Here is a 22,946-nt window from a genome sequence, read left to right on the forward strand (position 1 = left end):
CCTCTCCTGATTCACTACAGTGGAGTAAGCATTAGATTCAAAGCATACAGTGGTATTTTGAGTTAGGCTGAGAGAGATGGCAGGGAGAGGGATAGAAGTCCAGAAACAAGCAGACGGAAGCAGATGGCACAAGTAATGCTGTGGAGTATCTCAAAGAAATACTAGCTACAATGACAAAATTAAAAGGCCTTCATGCCTGCCGGTACTTCCTTTGGGTTTGGGTCCTAAATGAACAGAAACTACTGATTACTCTTCTAAAGGAACTGACTGTAACAAGACACTCCTTCTCTCCAACTACCTGACATTACAAAACAGTGTTTTGCAAGGTAGAAGTTATGTTTTCACAATGCCTGGAATAAAGACTCGTCTCTGCAATACAGCAGATAATGTGTGTCGGCGTGAGTGTGCAGGGTTAGCCGTGCTCAGCTTTAAACGTCCTGGCATGAATGCATATCCTATCATCTCTTTTATCCTATCAATCTTAGTGAATCAGCCTTCAGCCCATTTGCATCTGAAAGAAGACTTGAATTGACAGCAAAGTATACGCAGTCAACCCATGGATTATTACTAGCGTTGGTATATGCTAATTATATACTGGATAATCATACGAGAAAACATGTGGAACAGCTTTCAAACTACTTGTGCTATTTTTAGTGAAACTCAGATATAATTACTTTGCACTCAGTTACTGGCACTGTAGCTACCCCCTTCTGCTATATTTATAGATAAAAAACATTGGTGAAGGTAATGGGTCAGGACATGCACTCTAAATAAGAGGCTAACCCTAAGCTGGTCCATGTTCCCCCTGTGCAACGTGAGTACGAGATCATTGTGCAATCGCTGCTCCTGTTCTCTCTCGGGCAGGTGTGCATTGCTAACCAAAGGCCAGAGCTTTTGCTTCAACGTTGAATTTGGAACACTTGTGTACCTTAATATGCCTAGGGATTCCACAGATAAGTAAAGACCCTGTAACAAAACTGTAAGGGAGATAAATATCTTTTCAGTAGCACTAATAACCCTGAGAGGAGATATAGATTTTAAGGCCTGAATCTACTGTACCATTCCCAAAGGCACTTCCCTCAGTACTCCTTGATCAGCCAAGATTTGGCAAATAATTTAGACTTTGTAGGAATTTTACATCTATTTCTGAAACTGCATCTTGCCTATGATAATATCCTTTTAGGAATGGAAATTACTGTTTATGATGTGTTCCCTGAATAATAATTTCTGGAATGATTTCTCAAAATAATCTTGTGATCATCTAATTGACACAATGATACCTACAAATAGGAAATCACTAGCTACTGTGCAAACTGATACTCTGTAAGCACTGCTGATGATTCTTTATGTATGTTTTAGGCTCATTGTCGCTGGCTTTCAGTTGAGCCCCAAACTCTTACCATATTGCTTCAAAATCACCACTCTTCTAGGGGGAATATTAAATGTCCCTCATTTCATATTTCACAACTGAGCATGGTCGTTTACCACTGCATCGCAAATAAGGAGTTTCTTCCCACTCTGCATTTGGGTCTGCATTTTAAATAAATGACAATGCATTTGCATTCTTTTTATTTATTTGAACACTATGATTTAAGAGCCTAAATGCAAGTTTTTCCCTTTATTTTTGCAAGTAGCACTGCAATCATAACTTACAAAAATGTTTAAAATACAAAATGTACATGAAATTACAATACAAGGCTCTGTAAACATCTAGAACTTAATCTTTATTGTCCCACATTTTTAAATATAAAACTTCAATTTGAACGATTTCCAAACCTCAAGGAATGACATCCATTATGAGTATCAAAAATAGAATTTCAAAGCTTTGTTTGTATCAGAACAAAACTGTCATGTTATTTTCATTCTTTGGTTTAAAAAGGATGGCAGTTCCCCTGATAACATAGAAGTTTTACTACAGAAATTCAGATTGCTAGTTCATGGTAATTTCAGAAATCACCACCCCCCACCCCACCCCCCACCCCCCCAGATTAATATACTACTCCTTAATGTTTTGTTTTTAACATTGATCTTTGACCCTCCTTATAGAAAAGCTACCTCATCATTAAGGCTTGCCTTCAGGATAATCTCGGTTATTAAAAAGTTTTGGAAAAGTACTCGGGGAGAAGAAAGGAATTAAGGGCAAGGAAGTGGATGCCAACAAAATATCAACAGTTGCCGGGTTCTTTTGTTTAATTAAATTTGCATAGTCCAATAGAGATTGTGTGCTTTTTATATCACTTAAAATTATACAAGATTAACAGTCTTTACCTACGTTATCACACAAGCTAAAATAAAATTAAGACCCTTGTATTGAAGCTTTTACAAGGCAAATACAAAACTGCTTTAGAATCCAAAGCTATATATATTTTTTTTTAAATTTGATTTTTAAATAGGAAAGCATCTCTAGGTCTACAGGCATCAAGGTATTTAAAGGCATCAGGAAATTTAGTGCATAGCAACTCCGGATTGTTTGGGCTCCTATATTTTAGGTACAGTGTGAATTCCAGCTACTTGGAGAACTTGCAAGGAGAGTCTGTACCAGTAGGATAAAGGAGCATAAATCCCATACAGTATGAAAAGCTTTTAAGTTAGAATTGTCCTACAAACAATGGTTTAATGCAAAAGACCCAATACATGAATGAAAACTGGAACATGCCTTGCCACCAGCACACAGTCTGAAGACAATTACGTAGTTTACAGTGTTGTGTGGTTTCTTTTTTTTTTTTTTTAAGGTGTTAAAAACATAAGTAGATGTATTTCTGAGCATGTGAATCCTTTTCTAGTATCTTTAATGTAAATGAGTAGAGGACAGAGTAAAGCACCACCGCTGAGGGACAATTACAATATCACACTTTTCAGATTACAGCCCTGCCAATTTTTTTTCTGCAAATTTAAAGATTTGCACCATTGAACAACACATTCACAGAAAGGATGCTTAAGATTCCCAGCATGCACGTAGTGGCTTTGCATTAAGTTGTTTGAAATAACTACAAAATATCAAGATAGTAGCCTTAGGCTGCACTCTGAAAAGGAAGTACATGATAAAGAGTTATAATTTCACCTGCTTAATGTATGGTCGTTTTAAAAGTTCATGATTCAGCTATCACAAAGATGTGATTATAGCTACTTTAGTGATATTGCTTGGGCGCTGACTTGAATTTAGGTGTAATGTTTTGCCTGCAAAAGGCTCAATGGAAAGTTTTCCCCATGACTGTCTGCCAAAATGCAACATCAGTAGAATCTGTGTTTACTCTTACAGGTATTATAATTCAGTAATGGTATCCACTTTAAGACTGTTTTACTTAATTTTAAGAGTCTATAGTAGTTTTCTACAGAGAGAGGCATGTGTTCTGTATGTGCTAAACCACTAAAAAGTCCACAATTGTCTGAACTAGTTTCAGTGCAAATACACTTTCTATATTTCAAAATTTTTGTGTGTATTTGCTCTTAATTTTCATTAGAGCATCATCACTCACCCAAATGAGGAACTAAAACTAGCGTCTTGGTTTGAGGTTCAGTGTATTTCTGATCGATCTTTGCTGTGATTGTTGTACCCTGTATGTTCTATATCAGAAAGGTTTGTAAACGACAGTGTCTTCTGGGGGAGGAAAATGTGTGTGGCCTAAGCAGGCAGTTTCAGATCCTCTCCTAGGTTTCTAATCATAGAGGCCTGAGATTTTTTAATAACTATGTAAACAGATTGTTTCAAAGGTATCGATCGGATTATGCGGGTAAGGGAAATGCATCCTTTGAGCACAGCACAGTTTACTGCTGCTATGAATCTTGTGTGTTTCTTTGGTAGCTTCTACTTCACACATTTACAATTAAACATGGGCAAATTATACTACCTAATCACTAATTCACAGTAAATGACTTTTCAGCAAACTGATGTTTATAAACAGCTTAAATTTAAGGAACTGTAATTGTCATCTCCTTAGGGCTTCCAAGTGGCATGGTCAGGCATACAGCATATAAAAGATACAGATGTGATCAAATGATTTATTGCATGGAAAACTTGAATGCCACTGAATTGGTGATTTCAAAACCATATTCTGCAGGGACAACAGGAACACTTAGATCCTCAGCAAATATTAAAATTTTTCCTGTATCTAACGTGGCTTTGATGTTGCTGTTTTTTAAAATCCTGCTGCTCAAATTTGATTACAAATGTAACTTTCTAAGAAAAAGCGATTTCAAGAAGGAGCCTGTGCTAATAAAGAACAGGAAGATTATCCACAAAGTTATAAAAGTTAAATTTTGGAATGTTATTTCTATCCCAACACTTTCATGATGGAATGGTCTTTTTGCAGCCTATCAAGTAACGTTTTCAGTTTATAAACAAGTGCAGATCTACATTTGGCTTTGCTTCCTATGAATCTAAGAAAGAAAACACTACAGTATTTGTATACACAATGGCTTCCGTGGCATTGGCTTCAGATGACAGGTATGATTTGCCACTGGAAGATTGTATTAAAAAAAATTTAAACAATAGAAGCTTTAAAGGCTTTCCAAAATGACCAAAAGGTGTTACAAATCATCCGCTACAAACTATACTATCTCTAAGGGAAAGCAGCACACTGAAGATGTGTATTAAATCTTTTTCCACATTCAGTACTGTGAATATTATAAGAGCAAACTAACATCTCCACACATCTGAAGCACATACAATATAAAAGTATTCTATTTAAATGCAAAAAGCAAAGCTTGTTTGTAACTTTAAAACGGTTAAAATATCTGGTGTAGATTCTATGTGTCCGTTTTAAGAAGTCTCTTTACAGTATCTGAGGAACTATAATTAAAATGCTCTGTCTCTACATCAGAAATGTAACCCACTAAAAGGGCTTTGCAAGGATCCACTGTTCCAGTTCATAAAGGCCACAGAGTTGGAAGCACAGTAAGTCTAAAGAGGAAGAGGACGAAGAAATATTCAGAGAAACTGTTATATTTTCATGGATGTTTAGCTGTAAGCTTATCCGTTACTGGATTCCATCAGATATTCTTGTCTCCAGAGATCCAGGACAGGTACGTGCAGACTGGTTGGCCATTGTTGTTCCATGTGACACTGAGATCTGTGACATATCTCTTCCTATGATCTCATTCACTAAAAAAAAAAAAAAAAAAAAAAAAAAAAAAAAAATTAAAAAGTGACTGTTTTTATGCTTTCCAAAAGGCAGAACTCATCAGTGTATCCCTTCTCAGTGCTAAGCCTTGATGCAGTTAAGTAACAGAGGATGAATGAGGAACTTAACTTCAGTAACAGTTGAGCAATGGGGGAGGGGAAAAGTCCTAGTTTCTCTTAGTATTACACTTTGTACTTACCATAATCCATGTTGGAGAATCCCTAAAACACTTGAATAAAACAAGCACATACATGTTCATGACAACCAGGTAACTGAAAGGTACAGTATAGGTCAGTTTAGTACAAATTTCCCCACAGAACTCTCTTCTGTTCAAAAGTGTTACAGGCACAAATAACTCTAGTAACTCCTGGTTCTTTCAAGCTACTTACAGAACTTCCTCAGAACTTGGATTTGGGTTAATAGAATATTCTTTTTAATATTATATATCTATTTAATTGGCCAGTTTTCTGAATACTTGCATTTCTGAAAGTACAGTAATAAAATCTTGCTTAGTTATCAGTCAACTTTTCTATAGTTAATTCTTCACTAACATGCAGGTCATGTCAGTTTCTAAGTCTGTGTGTGTGTCAAATTCAGCAAAGATTAGTCAACTATTACTGTTTACAAGTGAGGGACACCACCATGAATATGACAAAGTAGCACTTAAGTTATCAACAAATGACAATTTTGGAGTGTTACTCTAAAGCCTAGATAATTGATTGCAGTACAATTGAGTTTGGAAGATGACAAAAATAATTGTTTTAATGCATAAGAGTAAATGAAGTGATATAAATGTCCATTTTAGAAAATGGGCAATGGTAAGTTTAACTAAGAAAACTGAATAATATTTTAAGTGGAGATGAAAAATATCACATTAAAGAGTAACGACAAAGTTTAGATAAATATTAGATGATAACCAAAATATAAATCATTATTTAAGAGTTAGAAGAGGCAGTCAATCACGTTGTTTTCCATGATGGAGTGGCAGTAGGTATATAGTATCTCTTAGTCAGCAAGACTTTGAATATGCTGAATTATACTAACAGAAAAGCCTCTGACATGAGTTTGTTTGGACCTTCTATAAACAGGCATTTAATGGGATCCTTTTGTTGAGTAAGGGCCATTCCTAGTAAAAATAAGAACTTTTTGTTTTGCTAGTAAGCTGCTTCTATGGAAAATCTTAACAGATTTGGAAGCTAGGCTCTTTTGCTCTTTTGTTTTCCATTGGGTAACTTTACAGAACAACATTGATACACTTCACCACCCTTCTTAATGCTTCCTTAATTTTCCATAGCAGGATCTAGCTTCCTACTAACCATTCTTGTCTGGTAGAAGCATAACAAAATCAATCTATGGGTAGTGTACATTGCTCTTTACAGAGTGTTCCACAGTCTGAGCATTGCCTTTTGCTGCAGCAGCAGCATAAGTGGGTCTGAAAGAAAATGCAGTAATATTGTGAATGCTCTGAAGTATGTACAACGTGCATAAAATCCAACTCTGAAAACAAGTTTTGTCCATATTCTTTTAGTTTACTTAGGAAAGCTTTAAAATCACCTTATGTCATATATCTGTATGTAACAATGGAGGAGGTATTTGTTTTCTAAAAGTCAATCAATGGCAATGGTATGCTCTGGCATGAATGCAAGGACAGCATGTTAAAAATACATGTTATTGCAGCCTTTAAGTTTTGATAGATGATATTTATCTGTACTGGTAATATCAGAACAAACTGGTCCATGCTGTTGCAATGTTTTGTAGTTCCCACAGGCAAAGGTGTTTAACTGAACAGCATGTAGCCATGTGGTGTTAAATTTTCCTTAAATCACATTACACTTCGAATACAATAGCTGGTCATGTGGTGTTCTATTTGCCAAGTTCTGCATAATTCATTATGTAGAGTATTAAATTAAAGTTACAGCTTAGTTCGTGTGGTGTGTTGTTTTTTTTTTTTTTAAATAATCATTGATTTGTTTACAAGAAGCTCTTTTATAGCTCAGTGCAATAGCTCTGTCATACTTCTCATTTTGCTGTTGGGGAACTTTTTTTGGCAACATTTTTAGCATGTGGCCAATACAGATTTATCTGGTTTATATTGATTTACATTAGAAACATCTACCATTTCTAAGGGAAATGCAGTACCTTGTCTTCTTCCCAACAGAAAATTCTAGTGGAGTAGTTCCACTTGCCACAGTGATTTTGTTAGGATTCCTAATTTTTAAACCCAACCAGTATTCAAGTGTGTTTTTTCGGGTGGTTGTTTTTCTGTTTTTTTGTAATAAGAAGTATCTAAATTGGCGTTTTGTCAGAGTGCCATGCAGGCCTAAATAAAAGGCCAGAATCCTTTTTCTATTGTGTCTGGCAAAGGTGTTTTTTCACAGACTGTAGCCTCTTGACTAACACATCTTCCTATTCTATACTTTCCAAGAGTGCTCATTTCAGCTGTCTGGAAATCTGTGAGCAACAAATGGATGGGGGAAGCCTGCAGACTCCGGAAGACTGTACGCAGATTTAGATTATGTACAGGTGATGGTAAAAATGCTTCAAAGAAAGCACAGCCTGCAGAAGCCAGCAGCTACGATCGAAGTGCTCTAACCTTTTCCAGTGCAATGGTCTGGCTGCCAGGTTTGAGACAACGGGGCAGCGCGGTATCGAGAGTACTGCAGTAACAGGCTATTTGAGCAGGCATGGGCCTGCTGCCGGACTGGCTGTGCCCAATGCATTTGTGAACGGTGCGAGGGATAAATAGGGACAGTGGGGAGTACCAATCTAGCATGCAGGCTAGCAGATGGAGGAATGGGCATTTAAACCAGGAAAGCAGCTTTTCTAGAGAAGGCTGCTCTTTTCAAGCCCAAAAACAGCATTGTAAAGAAGCCATATTGAATATTTACCAAAATTAGGCAGCCTGAAAGTCCTTTGGAACAGCTCACTGAAGAGATGTACAACTCGGCTTCATGGCAGCAAATAATGAGATGCCTGTATGTATCTAAATTGGGAAGCATTTGGCTTTATTTGAAGGACATCCTGTGTTTACCAGCATTATCATTAACTTGTCTTTCTGACAGTGGAGTGGTATAAATTCAAGAAGTTTAAAATGTAAATCATGTAGTCAGTAAGAAGAGCTAAAACCCTGCATAGAAATGCACAAGACTGAAGGTGAAATCATATGACGTTTTCCTTTTTGTATTAATTTGTGATGGAGAAAATCATATTAGTTTAAAGACTAAAATAGAAATCTAAAGGTTAGTATTTGAGTGCATGACACGTTACCTTCTTCCACACAGGGTCAATCACAGAACCTTTAGTGGTCTGTGATTAAAACTGAAAACTTAATTCATCAGCATAAACACAGGTTTTCTATAATGTTGTCTAGCAAAATCCAAGTTCTCAGGGGACAAATTGGGAGAGGAAGTCAATTTCAACAGTCCTGAGAAAGGACAGAGCTCAGGCTATACTGATGATGCTTTATGAACAAAAGACAACTTCTTTTCTATACTTCCAGGAGAACACTTTATCCCTTCTTTCCTGTTTTTGACTATGGGGTGCATGGGCTATGCTGTCCTAGAAATATAGCTAGGAAGTTTTCATATGCCCTTTTGTTTAACCTTAAAAGCCACCCAGTTACCAACTAAATACTGGAAAACCAAGATGCATGGCTTTTTTTAATATATGCACTTATTTTTTTATAAAATTTCCTTTCTTTCTTCAGCACAAGTTTCTAGGGGAAGGCTGCAGAGCTTGCTCAGGAGTCATTAATACAGATCTCAAGTATGTTGTTAAGGTTCTCTGTGGTCTGTCTGCCAGGTTCATTTGTGTTGTCTCGTTTGTACTTCTGTTGGCTCTCTTCAAAGAGGCAAGATCATGAGACTTAAGATGGAGGTGAACAGTTATGTGAGTAGGACCTTGACTCTTTCAGTCTACTACCCTCTTCCCTGCCCCCCCCCCCAGTTAAATCACTGCCTGTTTAGTATGTTTGGTGCCAGGTGTTCTGACTGCTAATCCCATACCCTGGGCCTCTGCTGTCAGTAGATGAGGAACCAGAAATATTTTACATACTAAATAATTACAAAGGTCTAGCTAATATTTAGTACTCATTTAGTACCCACTGATCACCTAAAATTGTTTTGGATGATCAGTGTCAATTGAGTGGATAACATCAAAAGTGTTATCAAATGTTTTACATGCTAACAAATCCAGGTTGCTAATCTTGAAATAATGACTGGATCAGATCAAAAGAGGGAGGGGTGGCACATACTACACTGTATAGAAATGTGTCAGATTCTTTCACTACAAAATTGATAACTGCATTTTGAGAACTTGTTTGTCAAATATGGCATGGATCAAAATGCAATACAGCTTTGCTTTTTTTTTTTTTTTAAATTTGGCTGCAAAATTAAGTTATTTTAACAACTTTTCTATGTCTATTTAATTGATCTCTTTGGCAGTTATCCCAGATTTCAGAATTTCAGCTCTTACTTTATTTGCAATAGTTTCACCTTTTTCTTCCTTGATATTTATACATAGTATAAGCTGGCTGGTAAATTTATACTAAGAGTTAAAAATAGATTGTGCAGAACAAAATTTAACATGGTGGGGAGCCAACCTTCTGCTACAGACAGATTAGATTGGACCTGTCAATACTGGCAATACTGTAGTATTGTACTGCAAAATTTTTTGTGGTTTTTGTTTTGTTCTTCCCCCTCTGTGCTGCATCAAAAAAGCATGAACATGCTACACTGAAAAAGCACTGAAAGTCATCTGGAGGCTCAAGCCCCTGTAACCTTTCAAAAAAAAAAAAAAAAAAATTAAGCAGCATACTATTGTCAATACCAGTGGACCAGAGTAGAAGATAACTAGCTCTGACTTTCAGATCTGCTGTCAAGCTTGTAAAATAAGAGCAACCACTTATTCTGTTTTACTGGATTGTTCCCACTGTTTTGATTTCACATAGTGTTCTGTTTGTTTTTTTAAGTAAGTCCCTACTGACTGCACACATGAAAGACAGCTGAGCCACCGAGATTGACAGAAAAGTGGGCCACAGCTCCTTGGAGGCCTCTTCCTGCCTGCCCCCCCCATCTTTTTAGGCTGAGGGCTTTGCCTCTTGGTCACTGAAGACTTACACTGGGACAGCTGATAAAGTTATTTCTCCAGCTGTTTGCTGCATGAACAGCCAGACTGTTCATAAAGATCTCTTAAAACTGTTGCAATTTGCAATCCAGAGTTTTAAGATAAACTAAAATTAGGTTGAACAGCTCAGCCATTTGTGTGGTGAGTGACACATACAGCCAGGGGTAGTAATCTTATCAGCTGTTCCAATAGAGATGCATCCTGTGAGCAGTACTGACCAACCTCTCAGGAGAAATTCTCACCTACAAAAAGTTATCCATGTTAGCCGGTTTGAACAGAACAAAGTTCTTGTTATGAAGCATGTCAACATCATGGAAGCTGATGCTTTTAATAGTAAGTTGCTGAGTGTTTTGGATAAATAAATAAAAAAACCCTACAAATTTAGAGTAACAAGTTCTTAAAAGAGGAACTGGTGCTTTGATATGTTCTTAAGATCTATGCTTTTTTCCCACTGGTTTGTTTAATCAATTCTACAATGTCACCTTTATTTTTATTCTCTCAGTGTAAGACCGATCCATAATTAGTCAGTCAACTTGTATACCTGTACCACCTTACTGAATATTTTATATTAGATGAAAAACACATTTAGACGTAGCATGATCTCCAAGATAGGTGTTTGAAGTTCTAACATCAAAAGTAAAGGTATTATCTTTTAAAATCAAATGACAACCAAATACTAGCATGTTTCAAAACTGCTCTGTACTTAATTCCCCCTATCTCTGTGAATGCTAGGAGACAAGTATTTTGTACTGGAGCACAAAGGAAAATGTAAGCAATTCCTGAACCTAAAGGTGTTTCTGGGAATAGTGCAAGTGACCTCTTTTCCCTTGCAGGAAGCTGGTGATCTATAATCAGCATCTCTACTTTCTACAGGACAAAAGAATCTCTCTGACAGGCAGTTACCAAGCATTTTAGGTTTTTGTAGGTCAAAAACACTGCTTGAAAACCTCCATGGAGAACTACAAGCAAACCAGTTCAGATTACAAACCATTAGGTATGTAATGGGCAATAGTAGAGACCTAGGGAAAATACATCATGATGCTTCGCCAGGATGTTCCACCAGCCTCCAAAATGTGTTTGTCCTAGGGAATTCCTGAGCCAGAGACAGTGTCTTCTGTGCTGAATGGTCCCATGTGGATTTTTTTCCCCAGCGTCTTTAAGATCTGTGCAAAATTCTGTCATCCGCAACATTCTGAGACAGTAAGTTCCAAAACTTAACTATGTATAGCTGTAGCAATGCTTTTTATATGTGTTGAACTTGCTGCATGATTACTTGCTGGACACTTTTGTTATTTTCTCTCCCAAGAAGTATTTTCCATTACCTTTTCTGTGCCATCCATTCATTTTATTATACTTAGCATATTCTCATTCATTTTTCTGGCTGGCGAGTCCTAGCTGATTCAGCATAACTTCTGTTCCAAGTCTTTAGTCATGCTAGTTGTCCTTAACCAAATCACCCCACAAAACAACATGTATGCATCTAATTCTTTTGTGACACCTGGGACAAGATGTGGGCACATAACAGATCTATATAGTATTGTTCATTCTCTGCTGGTTTCCTAAATATTCCTAGCATTTATTCACCCTTTTAAGATTACTTTTAACGCTACTGAGCAAGCTTTCATAGAATTGTCCATTTCAAATTCAAGACAGCTTTAAACGAGAATAGTTTGGAGAGCTTGTCACTGTATGTATGGAATTAGGGGCAGGTTTTTTTCCTTCCTTTACCCTAATTTCCACTCCTTTAACTGATTTTCTTTAATCACAAAGTCTTCCTGTAGAGGTTTCTAGACAGTTTTTGTTTTTCACTACTCTGAAGAACTGAGCAGCAGCCATGTCACATTTACCAACTTCCAGTCTGCTGGCACTGAATCAGATTTAAGCAAAAGGTTATACATTACAGTTAATAATTCAACTGTTGCTTACTCTTCCAGAGCTGTTGTCTGTCATGTCATCTAGTTGAGGTGAATTGTCACTGTCTGTTCATCTGTTCTGAAACCTTTTTACTGACACTTCAACTCGAGACAGGTCCTGCAACGTGTCCCTTTTTCAAAGGACTTCGGCATGAGAATCTCTAGTTCCTCAACTTATGAACATCAATACAAAAAATTTTCAAAGTTAATTTATCTAATTTTAACTGAGTTCCTGATTTGTCACGTATTGGCCAGGCTTCACATTTAGCCTAATAATTTTCATGTTCTTTTCTGTTTTCTGCATTTGGAAGCAGCTTGTAGTCTCTCTCACTGCACAGTAGTTGTACACTTAATCTGAACTTTCATAAATAGTTTGCAGACTGCTTGCAACTATATTACCCTTTTGACCACCTATTTTTTCTTAAGTAAGTTTTATTGTTTTCCTACAGTTCCCCTTTTGAATTTTGTCACAGCCTGTAATGCTGAAACTGCTACAAAACAAAGATAGATTTTTAAAAATTTTTTTTTTTTAAGCAGTTCCTGTATGCTCCTTTGGGCCAAATAAAGAGATGTTTCCCCTTGTGGGTTCTTCCCATGACTTAGTGCTCCATGAAGCAGTCATCACGCTTACCCATTCTATAAAGGATGACTCAAGTATTCCATTAGTGTATTTCCTGCCTTTGTAGATTGTCTGATCTGCAGCACACTATAGTTATGGTTGCTCTCCTGTTCAGCAGTATAATTTAGAAGCTATACTCTTCCTAATTTAAGCCTGAAAGTTAAAACTGTAAGCATTCTGTACTACTAGCTGATATAGTTAGCTTGTCTGGTTTGACACTAAGCATTCTTCAAGGTACAGAACCATTCTACTTACTTGCCTGTGTAAACGTATCTCTTGCATTAGTACTACACTGACTATCTTTCTTACAGCAAATACCTAAAATAGCCATTATTTTATTTTTAAAAAATGCCATGTTTCTCAATTGCATTTCTCAGATGCTAGCATTTGTGTGTAAGCATATTTCTCTCTGGGTCTGGTTTGCTGTTTATGTGCCCTTTTAAAAGGGACCTGTCAGCATATGTTTCATAATTCTAAGGCTTGCAAACCTGTGCGTCGCTCTTTAATTAGGATACTGGTAATCGGGGGTTATTTTATTATTAAACTCAATTTTCATTTTTCAAGATCTCCTGCTCTTCAACACTTATTCTGTACCTACCAGATTGTGAATTCCACAGCACATAGTCTAGAACACAGAAATAATCTAAGCCATAACTGGTATTTTATGAATTGATTTGCTGTTTCAAGATACAGAAATGTCAACTTGGTGTAGAAAGTCCTTTCCCTAGTTTTGCCATTCTGAATAGTAGCTACTTAACTTACTAATAACATTTTGATATGTAAGAAAAGCAGAACTAAGTTTTTTGAAATATGGTAAAAGACCAATTTCATGATTTATTTTCCTTTCATGGGCAAACTTAAGATCAGTCTACACACTAAATGTGTGAGAGTTTTATTAAGGCTACACATGGAGCTTGGTTACTTTACTGTTAACAATCCCACATCTACTGAACACTTACAGCTATTCCCCTTCAAATACCTATGGGGCAAGTAAAATGTGTTATATGTGTTCATATATATGTATGTGTGTGTGTATATTGGGGGGGACAACAGTATAGTTCTTTGGCATTTTAGGCATGTTTGTAATAAAGTTAAAAACACTTATGAAAAAACACAAACATGACCAATATACCATGTGTCAATTTCTAATATTGTTACTATTTAAAAGCCACAGTGCATAATTATCTTGTTTATATGTGAAATAAGCTGAAAGCACCTTAAAATAAATCCAGACCATCTTTCCCAATTATAGTGCACATTCAACTAGAAATCTATTTATGAATCTGTATTCCTAACACTTAGATCAGTAGTGCATGCCACTGTGTTCCACCTATTTAAATTGACATTGCTTCATCTTTTAAAAAAGGAGAAACATTCTATATTTCTTATAGTTAACTAATCTGGCCACTCTACAATCTTGCCCATACTTGGCTTAAGATTTTCATATCCTCCTCTGTTGTTTTACTAGATCCTACAGCACTCAGGAAGTTCTGTGGCAGCTATATATATTTTAAGTGGAGGTTTTTACTGAATGAGTGTACACCTGGTTCACAACTTCTGAATTTCCAACTATTTCAGAATACACAGGTGTCCAATTATAGCAATACTTAAGTATTACATAGCACTTTTCACTTGTAGATCTTAAGACTATTAAAACACTTTCCCCTTTCCTTCGTGCTCCAATTTCAAACATTGAAGCATTTCAGTAAGCAGACTCACCCTCTAGATTTTCCACATAGGAGTTGGACATGAGTGCTGAATGTTGAGTCCATTTCTCTGTTGAACCTGATGGCTGGTATTCCAGGTCAGAGATAAAACTGTCTGTGTCAGAGAAGAAGACAGACATAACTACTGACTGGACTAAACCAAGAAGTTACAGTTCACTCAACCAGGAAGTGACTTTCAGTTTTCTTTTAATAGCACTAACTTTAAATACCCAGTTTCATTCACAACTACTACATATGTTGACATAAGTAACTATTTATAAATTATCAGAGTGCCTATTAAAAACAATATCACTTATCCTGTATATTTAGTTACTTTTCAGTTAGCAGCCAGAGCCATAAAGGTAATGGTTAATATTTTGGATGTCTACCTAGTTGTACCATCACAAATTTTATACTACATGACTTTCATTTTAGTATTTGTGTTAGTTTAGAACATTCCTTCTGCAATTTTCTCAATCTGCTTTACTTACTGTGGTCAAATTAAAAGTGTTTATGCCCCTTGACAGCACCTCTACTGAACAAGGTAGGCAAAAGAGTACTGGTAAATAAAGCCTTTCTTTTTCCTAGCCTTTAAACAAAGGAAACTGTTGCTGTAAACAGCTGTTAGCTTCCCCTTTACTTCTCCAGACTATCTGTACCTTTTGCCCAAGGTACTGATCTGCAGTCAGGCCACACACAGTCTGAAGTGTCAGATAACTAAGTATTATCTTGGTATAGGTGGCTCTGTCAGACCAAGGCAATGTGAGAAACCAAGGAGGAAGTGGAGTATTCCAGTATTCCACTGAACTGTGTTTCCTGGAGGAAAAATGAATGTAGAATAGTGTATTTATTACTTTAACCAACACATGCGTGTTTCTTCAGTTGTGATTAGTGACTATGCTTACAACAGTATACTGGGTTGGGTTTGTTTTTTTTTTTTTTCCCTGCCCAAGACAGAGCTGCAAGTTTTAGTAAATAAGGCTTTAGTGCAGTAAACAAAATTACTCTGGAAACTGGCGAATTTGTGCCTTCTGGATAGAGCCACAGATTTGCTTTGCCAGCATGATTTCTAAGCCCTGCTTAGGGCTGACTCCTGGGAGAATGAAAGAGTCTGTTCTTACTTCTTCCTGAAATTCAAGCAGTTCAACTTATGTCTTTGGATGACTTCTTATGCTTAATTGTTTAAAGCATAAAGTTACATGTGTTTAAACAGGAAGTGGAAAGCATTATCTGGGTTTCAATGAAAATGTCCACTGCCATTTTGGAGGAAAGGAATAGATAAAGTACAAATTCTTGTCAAATAATAGGAGATTAAGAAAAGAACATTTTTCCCAGCAACTATGGTAGAACCAGCAAACAAGTGACATTTAAAGAAAGATCTAATGAATCCAGGGAGACAGGCAGAAAACCACCTTGGGATGAAACAAATTAACTTTTACTAGCAATCCTCTTTAAAGCTCAGGCTTTCAAAGGAGCAGACAACAAACACACTGACACCCTCCAGAGAGCAGAGGAGTTAATTAGCTCTTTTAAGCAACACTCTCTGTACCGTAAAGTCTACATAGCTTATACAGTAAGGATTATCTGTCACTTTAGCAGAGAAATACAATTCTGAGCAATTTTTCTAATTAATTTAATACATAGAGGGATACTGAGGTTCTTGCATGTCCTAACAAAGCTGCTGACATTATTTAGTATTTACTTTTATAAAATCCCTGACAAAACTTGTCATGCATAGCATGTAACATGTCTCCAGACAGCACCTTCTGGAACAAAGCATGCGCTTGCCTCGGGCACACAATATTTGTTGTTTGTGAAACGTGGTAGATAAAGCAACAGCCTTTCAAAGTGTGTAATATAGCATGAAGATTCTGTTCAATGCACACTAAAGTTAAGATAGAACTTGAGGTACCAGATAAACATACATTAAAAATACCTTTCTAGCTTATAATTTCATAAACATTTGAGAAAGGTTTTTACTTCCTTAAGCAATACTAAAATGTGTTTTGTACCCAAAGAATATAACACTAAAATAAAAACTATTAAATTGAAATAGAAATCAAGAAAACTGACATCCTGTAGATCTGCCTATTTAGCTGATCAGAAATTCATACTTTTATGAACCACCTCTTTGTCTTGGCTCCTCCCCTAAGAAAGGTTAAGAAAAAAACTTTGGGTCAAAGCAGCACATCAACTTAAAATTAGAGTTCTATTATGGATACAGGCTGACCAAAAAGCTACTGGAGTTATACCATTTGGTTTTCAGGATCTCTTCCTACAGGAGTCAAGCTACTTCATTTTTTTAGCACTATCCAATTAAAAGTTTAGCCTGTGTATCCTTTACTACTTCTGAACTGAAGTAGGATGTATGGGCACTGGGACTTAACCTAGAAGATGTACTGGTTTTAGAAGAGTAGATCCCCCAAAATATTCTATAATGCATGATTGTTTGCAGTGTCGCTATAGTAAGTAGCACAGAGTGGGTTTTTTTCATATGCTTTGCAAAAAGAATTTTGATATAATTGTATGGCAGATTGTATCAACTGTCTAGGTTTGGTAGTATTGCTGCATCCACCTGGGAATTCATGTGTTTTAGAGGACAGGTGAGTCAACTGCTGTATTTACAGAGCTAGTGAGCTGATGAGGATCAGTAAACCTCAATGAACATTATGGATAAGACTGCAGCACACGCTTCCTCAGATATAGGCCTTCTTTTGTCAACTCCAGGTAGACCTATCAGCTGCATTTATGTGAAGAATCCCTGCAGCTACGTCACATGGGTTAGTGCAGTATATTTAGCCCGTTTTTGACTCCACATGACCAGCAAGTAGTACAGTGTCAACTTTCCCTAGGAAAAAAAAAAAAGCTGCCAGGCTATAATTAACCCTCAGTCTTCTCTGCTGTGGAGCAACCAGCTAATTCTGTTGGTTTGTGATCAAAAACAGTCATAATGGCAGAGCCACGTTTGCAATGGCAAACTGTCAAGGACATGGTGGGTTGCCTTGCAAGTTACCATTTCAAGCCATAAGACAGGCTTACTTCTAATAATTTCAGGTTCAATGCCAAGTTTACCAAGAAGTACTTTTTTTTTTATTAACTGATAAGATAAGGCTGTATGAAATGTTAGGAGGAGTATAGTTTTCCTGTGCACATTATGTTTATAGTGATATAGACAGACTGAATGTGCCTGCAGAGTCACAGCATAAGCCCTGCAGTTATTTGGTACAGTAATAAATATCCCTGTTCATGTCATGCTTATGGTGTCACACTCTGCATTTATGTATCATGGTGAAACCAACTCACTTAAGTCATGTTTACCCCCTTCTCTCACGCAAGTAGATAGATGAGTATTATATATACATGAGAACACAGTAAGTATTAAGCGTGAACCTTGGAGCTAGAGGACACATGCTGTGCAGTGGAAAGCAGTGCAGAAGTGCCTAAGTGTATTTTTGCCAGCGTCACAAGGGCACGCCTACCTCCTTCCAGTTCTGCTACTGACCGTTGTGAGTGTCTGCACCATGGTGTAGACATGCTACCTGCATTCACAGAATAAATTTCTAACCTCTTCTAATTCTTAAATGGGAATCTTTTTGCAGTGGTGCAACTAGTTGAGCTTACTTTGAATTGGTTACAAGGTGTTCTGTGGCTCTCAGAGGCAAACAGGAAGTTTCATACCTTAGCTGGTCATAGATACCTAAGGATTTACACACCAGCAGTCTATCACTGGTCTTCTCAATAGATGTCTTGCTGGCACAGAATTTATGAACACAGTGAGTGAATCCACTAGAAGATAATGATCATAGTATCCTTTAACTGTTGACAACCCCAGATGGAGAACATTCTCTTCACCTTTCCTCACTGTTCCAACCTTTTCCTTCTAATCTACTGCTCAGTCTGGATCTTTCTCTATTTCATTCATAACGCCCATTTCTAAAACTAGATTCCCATTCTCTTCCAATACATTTCAGATTCTGCCTTATCGCCTTACTCAACCTCAACATCTCACTGCAGGAGCCCATAAGCTTATGAGAAGAATTAGAATTGTAAACTGCTTTTTATTCCTATCTCCATATGGCCTGACAAAATATATTTAATATACAGAATACTAGGAAAGGAGGAGTTTGAACACAACCTTACCAAACAATTTATACTAGTATGATTTTCAGAATGCCTTTTATCAACAGGAATATTCTAAGAGTTCTGTGTACAATGTAGGCTAGAGTTCTTGTCACACAAATCCATGTTGGACATGCTGCAAAATGCAACATTTTGTTCCGTGCTTAGGAGACAGTAAAAAAACATTGAGTCTGAGATGTACATCTCAAGAACATCTCGAGTTGCACTGGCAAGAAGACAGGTTTTTGAGCTGCTCTCCTCCATACTAAGCTAGACTCCAGCATTCAGTATTTTTTGTGCTTCTGTAAACCGTCAATGCTCTGTTTGGCAGGATGCTGCCTTAATTAAGAATGACCTGTTAACGCATAAGTTTTAAATATATAGAGAAATACAAAGTACAGTCGTTCTCCAACACTTTCTTATTAGTTACTACTGTGATTCTCTAGAAGTTAAGCTGAAGCTCCAGGTAAAAAACTACCTGTAAAGATGTACAAATTTTCTAGCAAAGATCAGAATAATCTCTGAGCTTCCCAGCAAGAGAATTTATCAACTAGAGGGTTATCACAGAACTTTTAAAATGAATGAATGCAAATGGCTTAAAATTCTACATGGAATGTGTCTGACAAAGCAGACTTAACTGCTTTATGTACACAAACCAGTTATGATTTATAGTAAATCTACACACTGGATTTTCTAATCTCCAGCTTTATGTAATGGAGATGCAATGAGTAACAAAATGTAAGAGGATTAGTAGAAGGTCATCCTGATTTGCTGAATACAGCCCAACATAATACCTTAAAAATGGTTAACTACAGTTGTACATGTTAGAAATCTCATTGCTGTAGGAAGCCATGAAATCCAAGGTAAACTCTTTCCTAAACTGCAAAGCATAAGAGATTAAATGTTAGATCAACAGTATTAGAATAGATTTAAATCTAAAACTTGACAGTGGGATAGGTAAGCCACCACAGTAGGAGCACTTTTTAAAAACAGACTTGGGAAAAAAAATGAACAAGGCCTCATCATATAACTAGATTAAGTCTAACTTTGACTAGCTTTTTTTTTTTTTTCTAGTGGGGAAGAAATGGGACCTTTATTAGATGAGTATACAACAGAGCACAGTATGGATGATGGATACAGGAAAGGACAGAAATGACCAACTGCCTGTTTCTTGTCATTTCAGCTGCATTGTTTACACCTATTTGCAGCCCTAAGTATTCCGCTGTCTATACAGAGAAATGTTAGCCTGGGGATTTGGGCAGAGGACACACTTGCTGAAAGATGTTAAGGGAGAAAGAAGGCTCAGCACAGTGGGACGGGGAGGGCGGGAGGCAGGGAGGAAAAGCAGAGGGGCCAAATAAAGAACAAGAAGCTGCGTTTGCATAGTTCCAGTCCAGAAGTTTACCAGCTTGTGCAGATTGACTATTGCAAAGACCTAAGCAGAAAAAAGTACTGTTTTTCAGAAAACCTTTAAATTAATAGCATACAGCACAAATTACTTTAAAATTGTGTTGTTTCAAGTGTTTTCTGTAATATCATTTGAATTTCATATCTAGGTGTCCTCATGCAGTTTGATCCCTTGTTTCTTCAAGTGAATTAGAAAGTGTTTCCTGTAGGAAGCAAGGATGGGAAGAGGGGAAACCAAATAAAAGAGCCAATTCAAGGTGGAGATTAGAAAAGCCTAAAGACATCAGTTGGATCCTGCTGAAAAACAAGAAAACAAAGAGCCACACAAACTTCAGGGCAGGGGGAAGGAAAAAAGTGCACTTTATGTAGACACCCAGATAGAGAATCTGCCTTGCAATTATGTAATCCTTTTTCATAGTCTGAACAGAGCCTAGCTTGCTCTAACTGGTAAAGGGTGAACAAATACAACAAAATTTAAAAAGATACTCCATCCTGGTCATTGGCATGCATGTTTGCAGAGAAGCTATAAATGGTGAATCCAGATGTGTTACACCTTCCAGGAGATGCAAGATCAAGACTAATCCAGATGCTCTTGGCTTGAGCACTGATGGATAGAGCAGTTTTGTAGTTCTGTACTAAGTAGTGGATTTGGGTTTTTTTGGTGTGTTTTGAAGAAAAAGCCTGAATGTTGGCTAAGAGGCAGTAAGATTCACTTTTAGGAGTCTTGCTTAAAGGCATTTATATAGCTGCTATCCAGACTGCCACTTCTGTAAGTGGGGTGTGTTGAGTTTTTTTGTTGTGGATTTTTGTTTGTTTTCTTTTTAAAGAATTTTAAATCATACTATGTCAAGCTAAACAGCTTAGTAATTCCAGGACTAATTTTGTCATGAGGTAGCACTTCCATACTCCACTCAAATTTTGGTAAAATGTCTTAAAATATTTTATTTTCTTGGCAAAGAAAATATTTACTATGCTAATTTTGAAATAGTGAATGTTACATAAAAGAAAGAAGATCATTTATACTGTCAGGGTTTTTTGAGTTTTTGTTTCATTTTTTTAAGATTACTGGCTTAAATATTTAAGGTCAGTAATCCAGACAGGATTTATAAAATTTTCATTTGGCTTTGCCTTAGTGTTTTATTTTGAGAGGTTTATTTGCCTTAATTGGTAACCCTTAAAAACCTATTTTCCAACTAAATATAGCTTTCAGGTTTAATATATTAGCTGGGAGAACATACTGTATCAACATTCATTTAAGTATGCAATTATGTTTGGATTTTTTTCCTTAATTGTTATAACATTAATGTAGAATAACTGATTTGCTATTTGTGTCTAGCTCTTTTTGTATGGAAACTAAAATTCAATTATACACAAAAGAAAAATTTTGAAAATTATTTTTTAAACCACAATAATATGTTAAGATACATTATAAAAAAGTGTTCCTGTCTAAAAATGATTTTTTATTTAGAGCTGATTAAGCAGAGGAAGTATTTACTCATGTTGAGAGAATTGAGTAGCTTATTTCTTGTCACTATGCCCTTCAAGATTTTTGGAACAGGTTTCAGGCTAGACATCTGATTTGTATTTGCAGATTGGAAAAGGAAAAAAAAAACCCAAAACCAACCCACAACCCAACCCCCCAAGCAATCATCAAATGGCAGTAATATGAAACTGAAATGAAGGTAATCTCTATGCTTGCAAATGTATTGTTGCTGCCAAGTGCTAGTGTAGCATTTAAAACCATGTTCAATTTTTCCATATAGGAAGCGTATAGTTCAATCACCAGTTATCAGACCTTCTTTAAACTTCTATAGCAAGCATTATTTAAAAAAAGAAATTAATAAAGCTGTGGCCACTGACTCATATGTATATTGATTATACTTCTCTAAACTATTAGCAAGTGGCCACGCTTTTAAGTATGGCTCTTGCAGCTTTTCCAGTGATTTGGTATCTTTGTCAGCACAGGAACAACTCAGTAATTTCACTGTGTTAAGCAATGGAAATAGTTTCTAAAAGCAACTAATATTTGTGATACAGGGGAAAAAAAAAAATCGGCTTTCTTTTTACTATGCATTCATTTTAATTTCTGAACAAGTATAACCAAACTGCCGAGATGATCATAAATGCTAACTCTTCTGCTTATGTTGTCAAAAGTTTAACTATGGTATTTAGTTGTATTTTATTTATTTCTACATCTTTTTTGTGGATGTGGAGGGGAGGAGTATGAGAAAAAGCTAGGTTCTAACATGACTTCTTGATACATGAGATTTCTTTTTCCCTCCTCTAGTACAGAAGTAGAAAATGCTATTTTTTTTGTCACATTCTGTTTCATAAAGTCTTGCTCTTCTCCCCTCAGCAAGTCCTTGATAGAATCAGTCCCTTCCTTTCTAAATGAAGTTGATTGATAAACAGTGTTTCTAAAAAAGAGAGCTTTGTTTAATTAGAGTGGCCATTTAACTAACTGAAAGCCCAACTATATTATTATTTTCTCTCATTTTCTTCCTAGTATGCTGTGTCTTTAAAGGCATTACTTACTAAATTTTCTTACTATTGACTGGAGGTAACAATAACAAAGCTCTGTTTATGCAAGGAACTGGGCCTGACATCGGTATTTTAACATACACTTAAGTCTTTACACTACTGCTGATGCAATTAAGTAATTAGTAGGGATGATTAAAAAAAACCCAACCCAAACAAAAAAAAAAAAAACTAAACAAAAAACCCAGAAGAACCCCCAAAACAGTTAAGACTACTGCAGAAAAGAGATACTAGTAAAATTCCCATCATCAATACCAAACACCTTTTACACACCTTTTAAGGCCAGGCCTTCTGTTCTTCCAGTCTTATTAACAAGACATGTTCTTTAAATTGCTTTGCATCTATGCCTCAAATAATAGTCTGATGTTTAGGATCTGGTATCTCTTTCTTCTCACTTTGT

At 36.4% G+C, this 22,946-nt stretch overlaps 1 protein-coding gene across 1 annotated transcript in view; it reads right to left on the reverse strand.

The window, feature by feature from the left end:
- Nucleotides 1–1,562: 1,562 nt before the first annotated feature.
- The window catches only part of NFATC3 (nuclear factor of activated T-cells, cytoplasmic, calcineurin-dependent 3), an 85,186-nt gene continuing 63,802 nt past the window's right edge, over nt 1,563–22,946 (reverse strand). The window contains exon 13 of the mRNA XM_010585219.1: nt 1,563–5,101. Within this exon, the coding sequence (XP_010583521.1) occupies nt 4,977–5,101 (125 nt within the window). The 3' untranslated portion in view covers nt 1,563–4,976. The remainder of the gene's footprint in view (nt 5,102–22,946) is intronic.

The sequence above is a fragment of the Haliaeetus leucocephalus genome, unplaced genomic scaffold (assembly GCF_000737465.1).
Source record: "Haliaeetus leucocephalus isolate CR32 unplaced genomic scaffold, Haliaeetus_leucocephalus-4.0 Scaffold92, whole genome shotgun sequence".
Lineage (NCBI taxonomy): Eukaryota > Metazoa > Chordata > Aves > Accipitriformes > Accipitridae > Haliaeetus > Haliaeetus leucocephalus.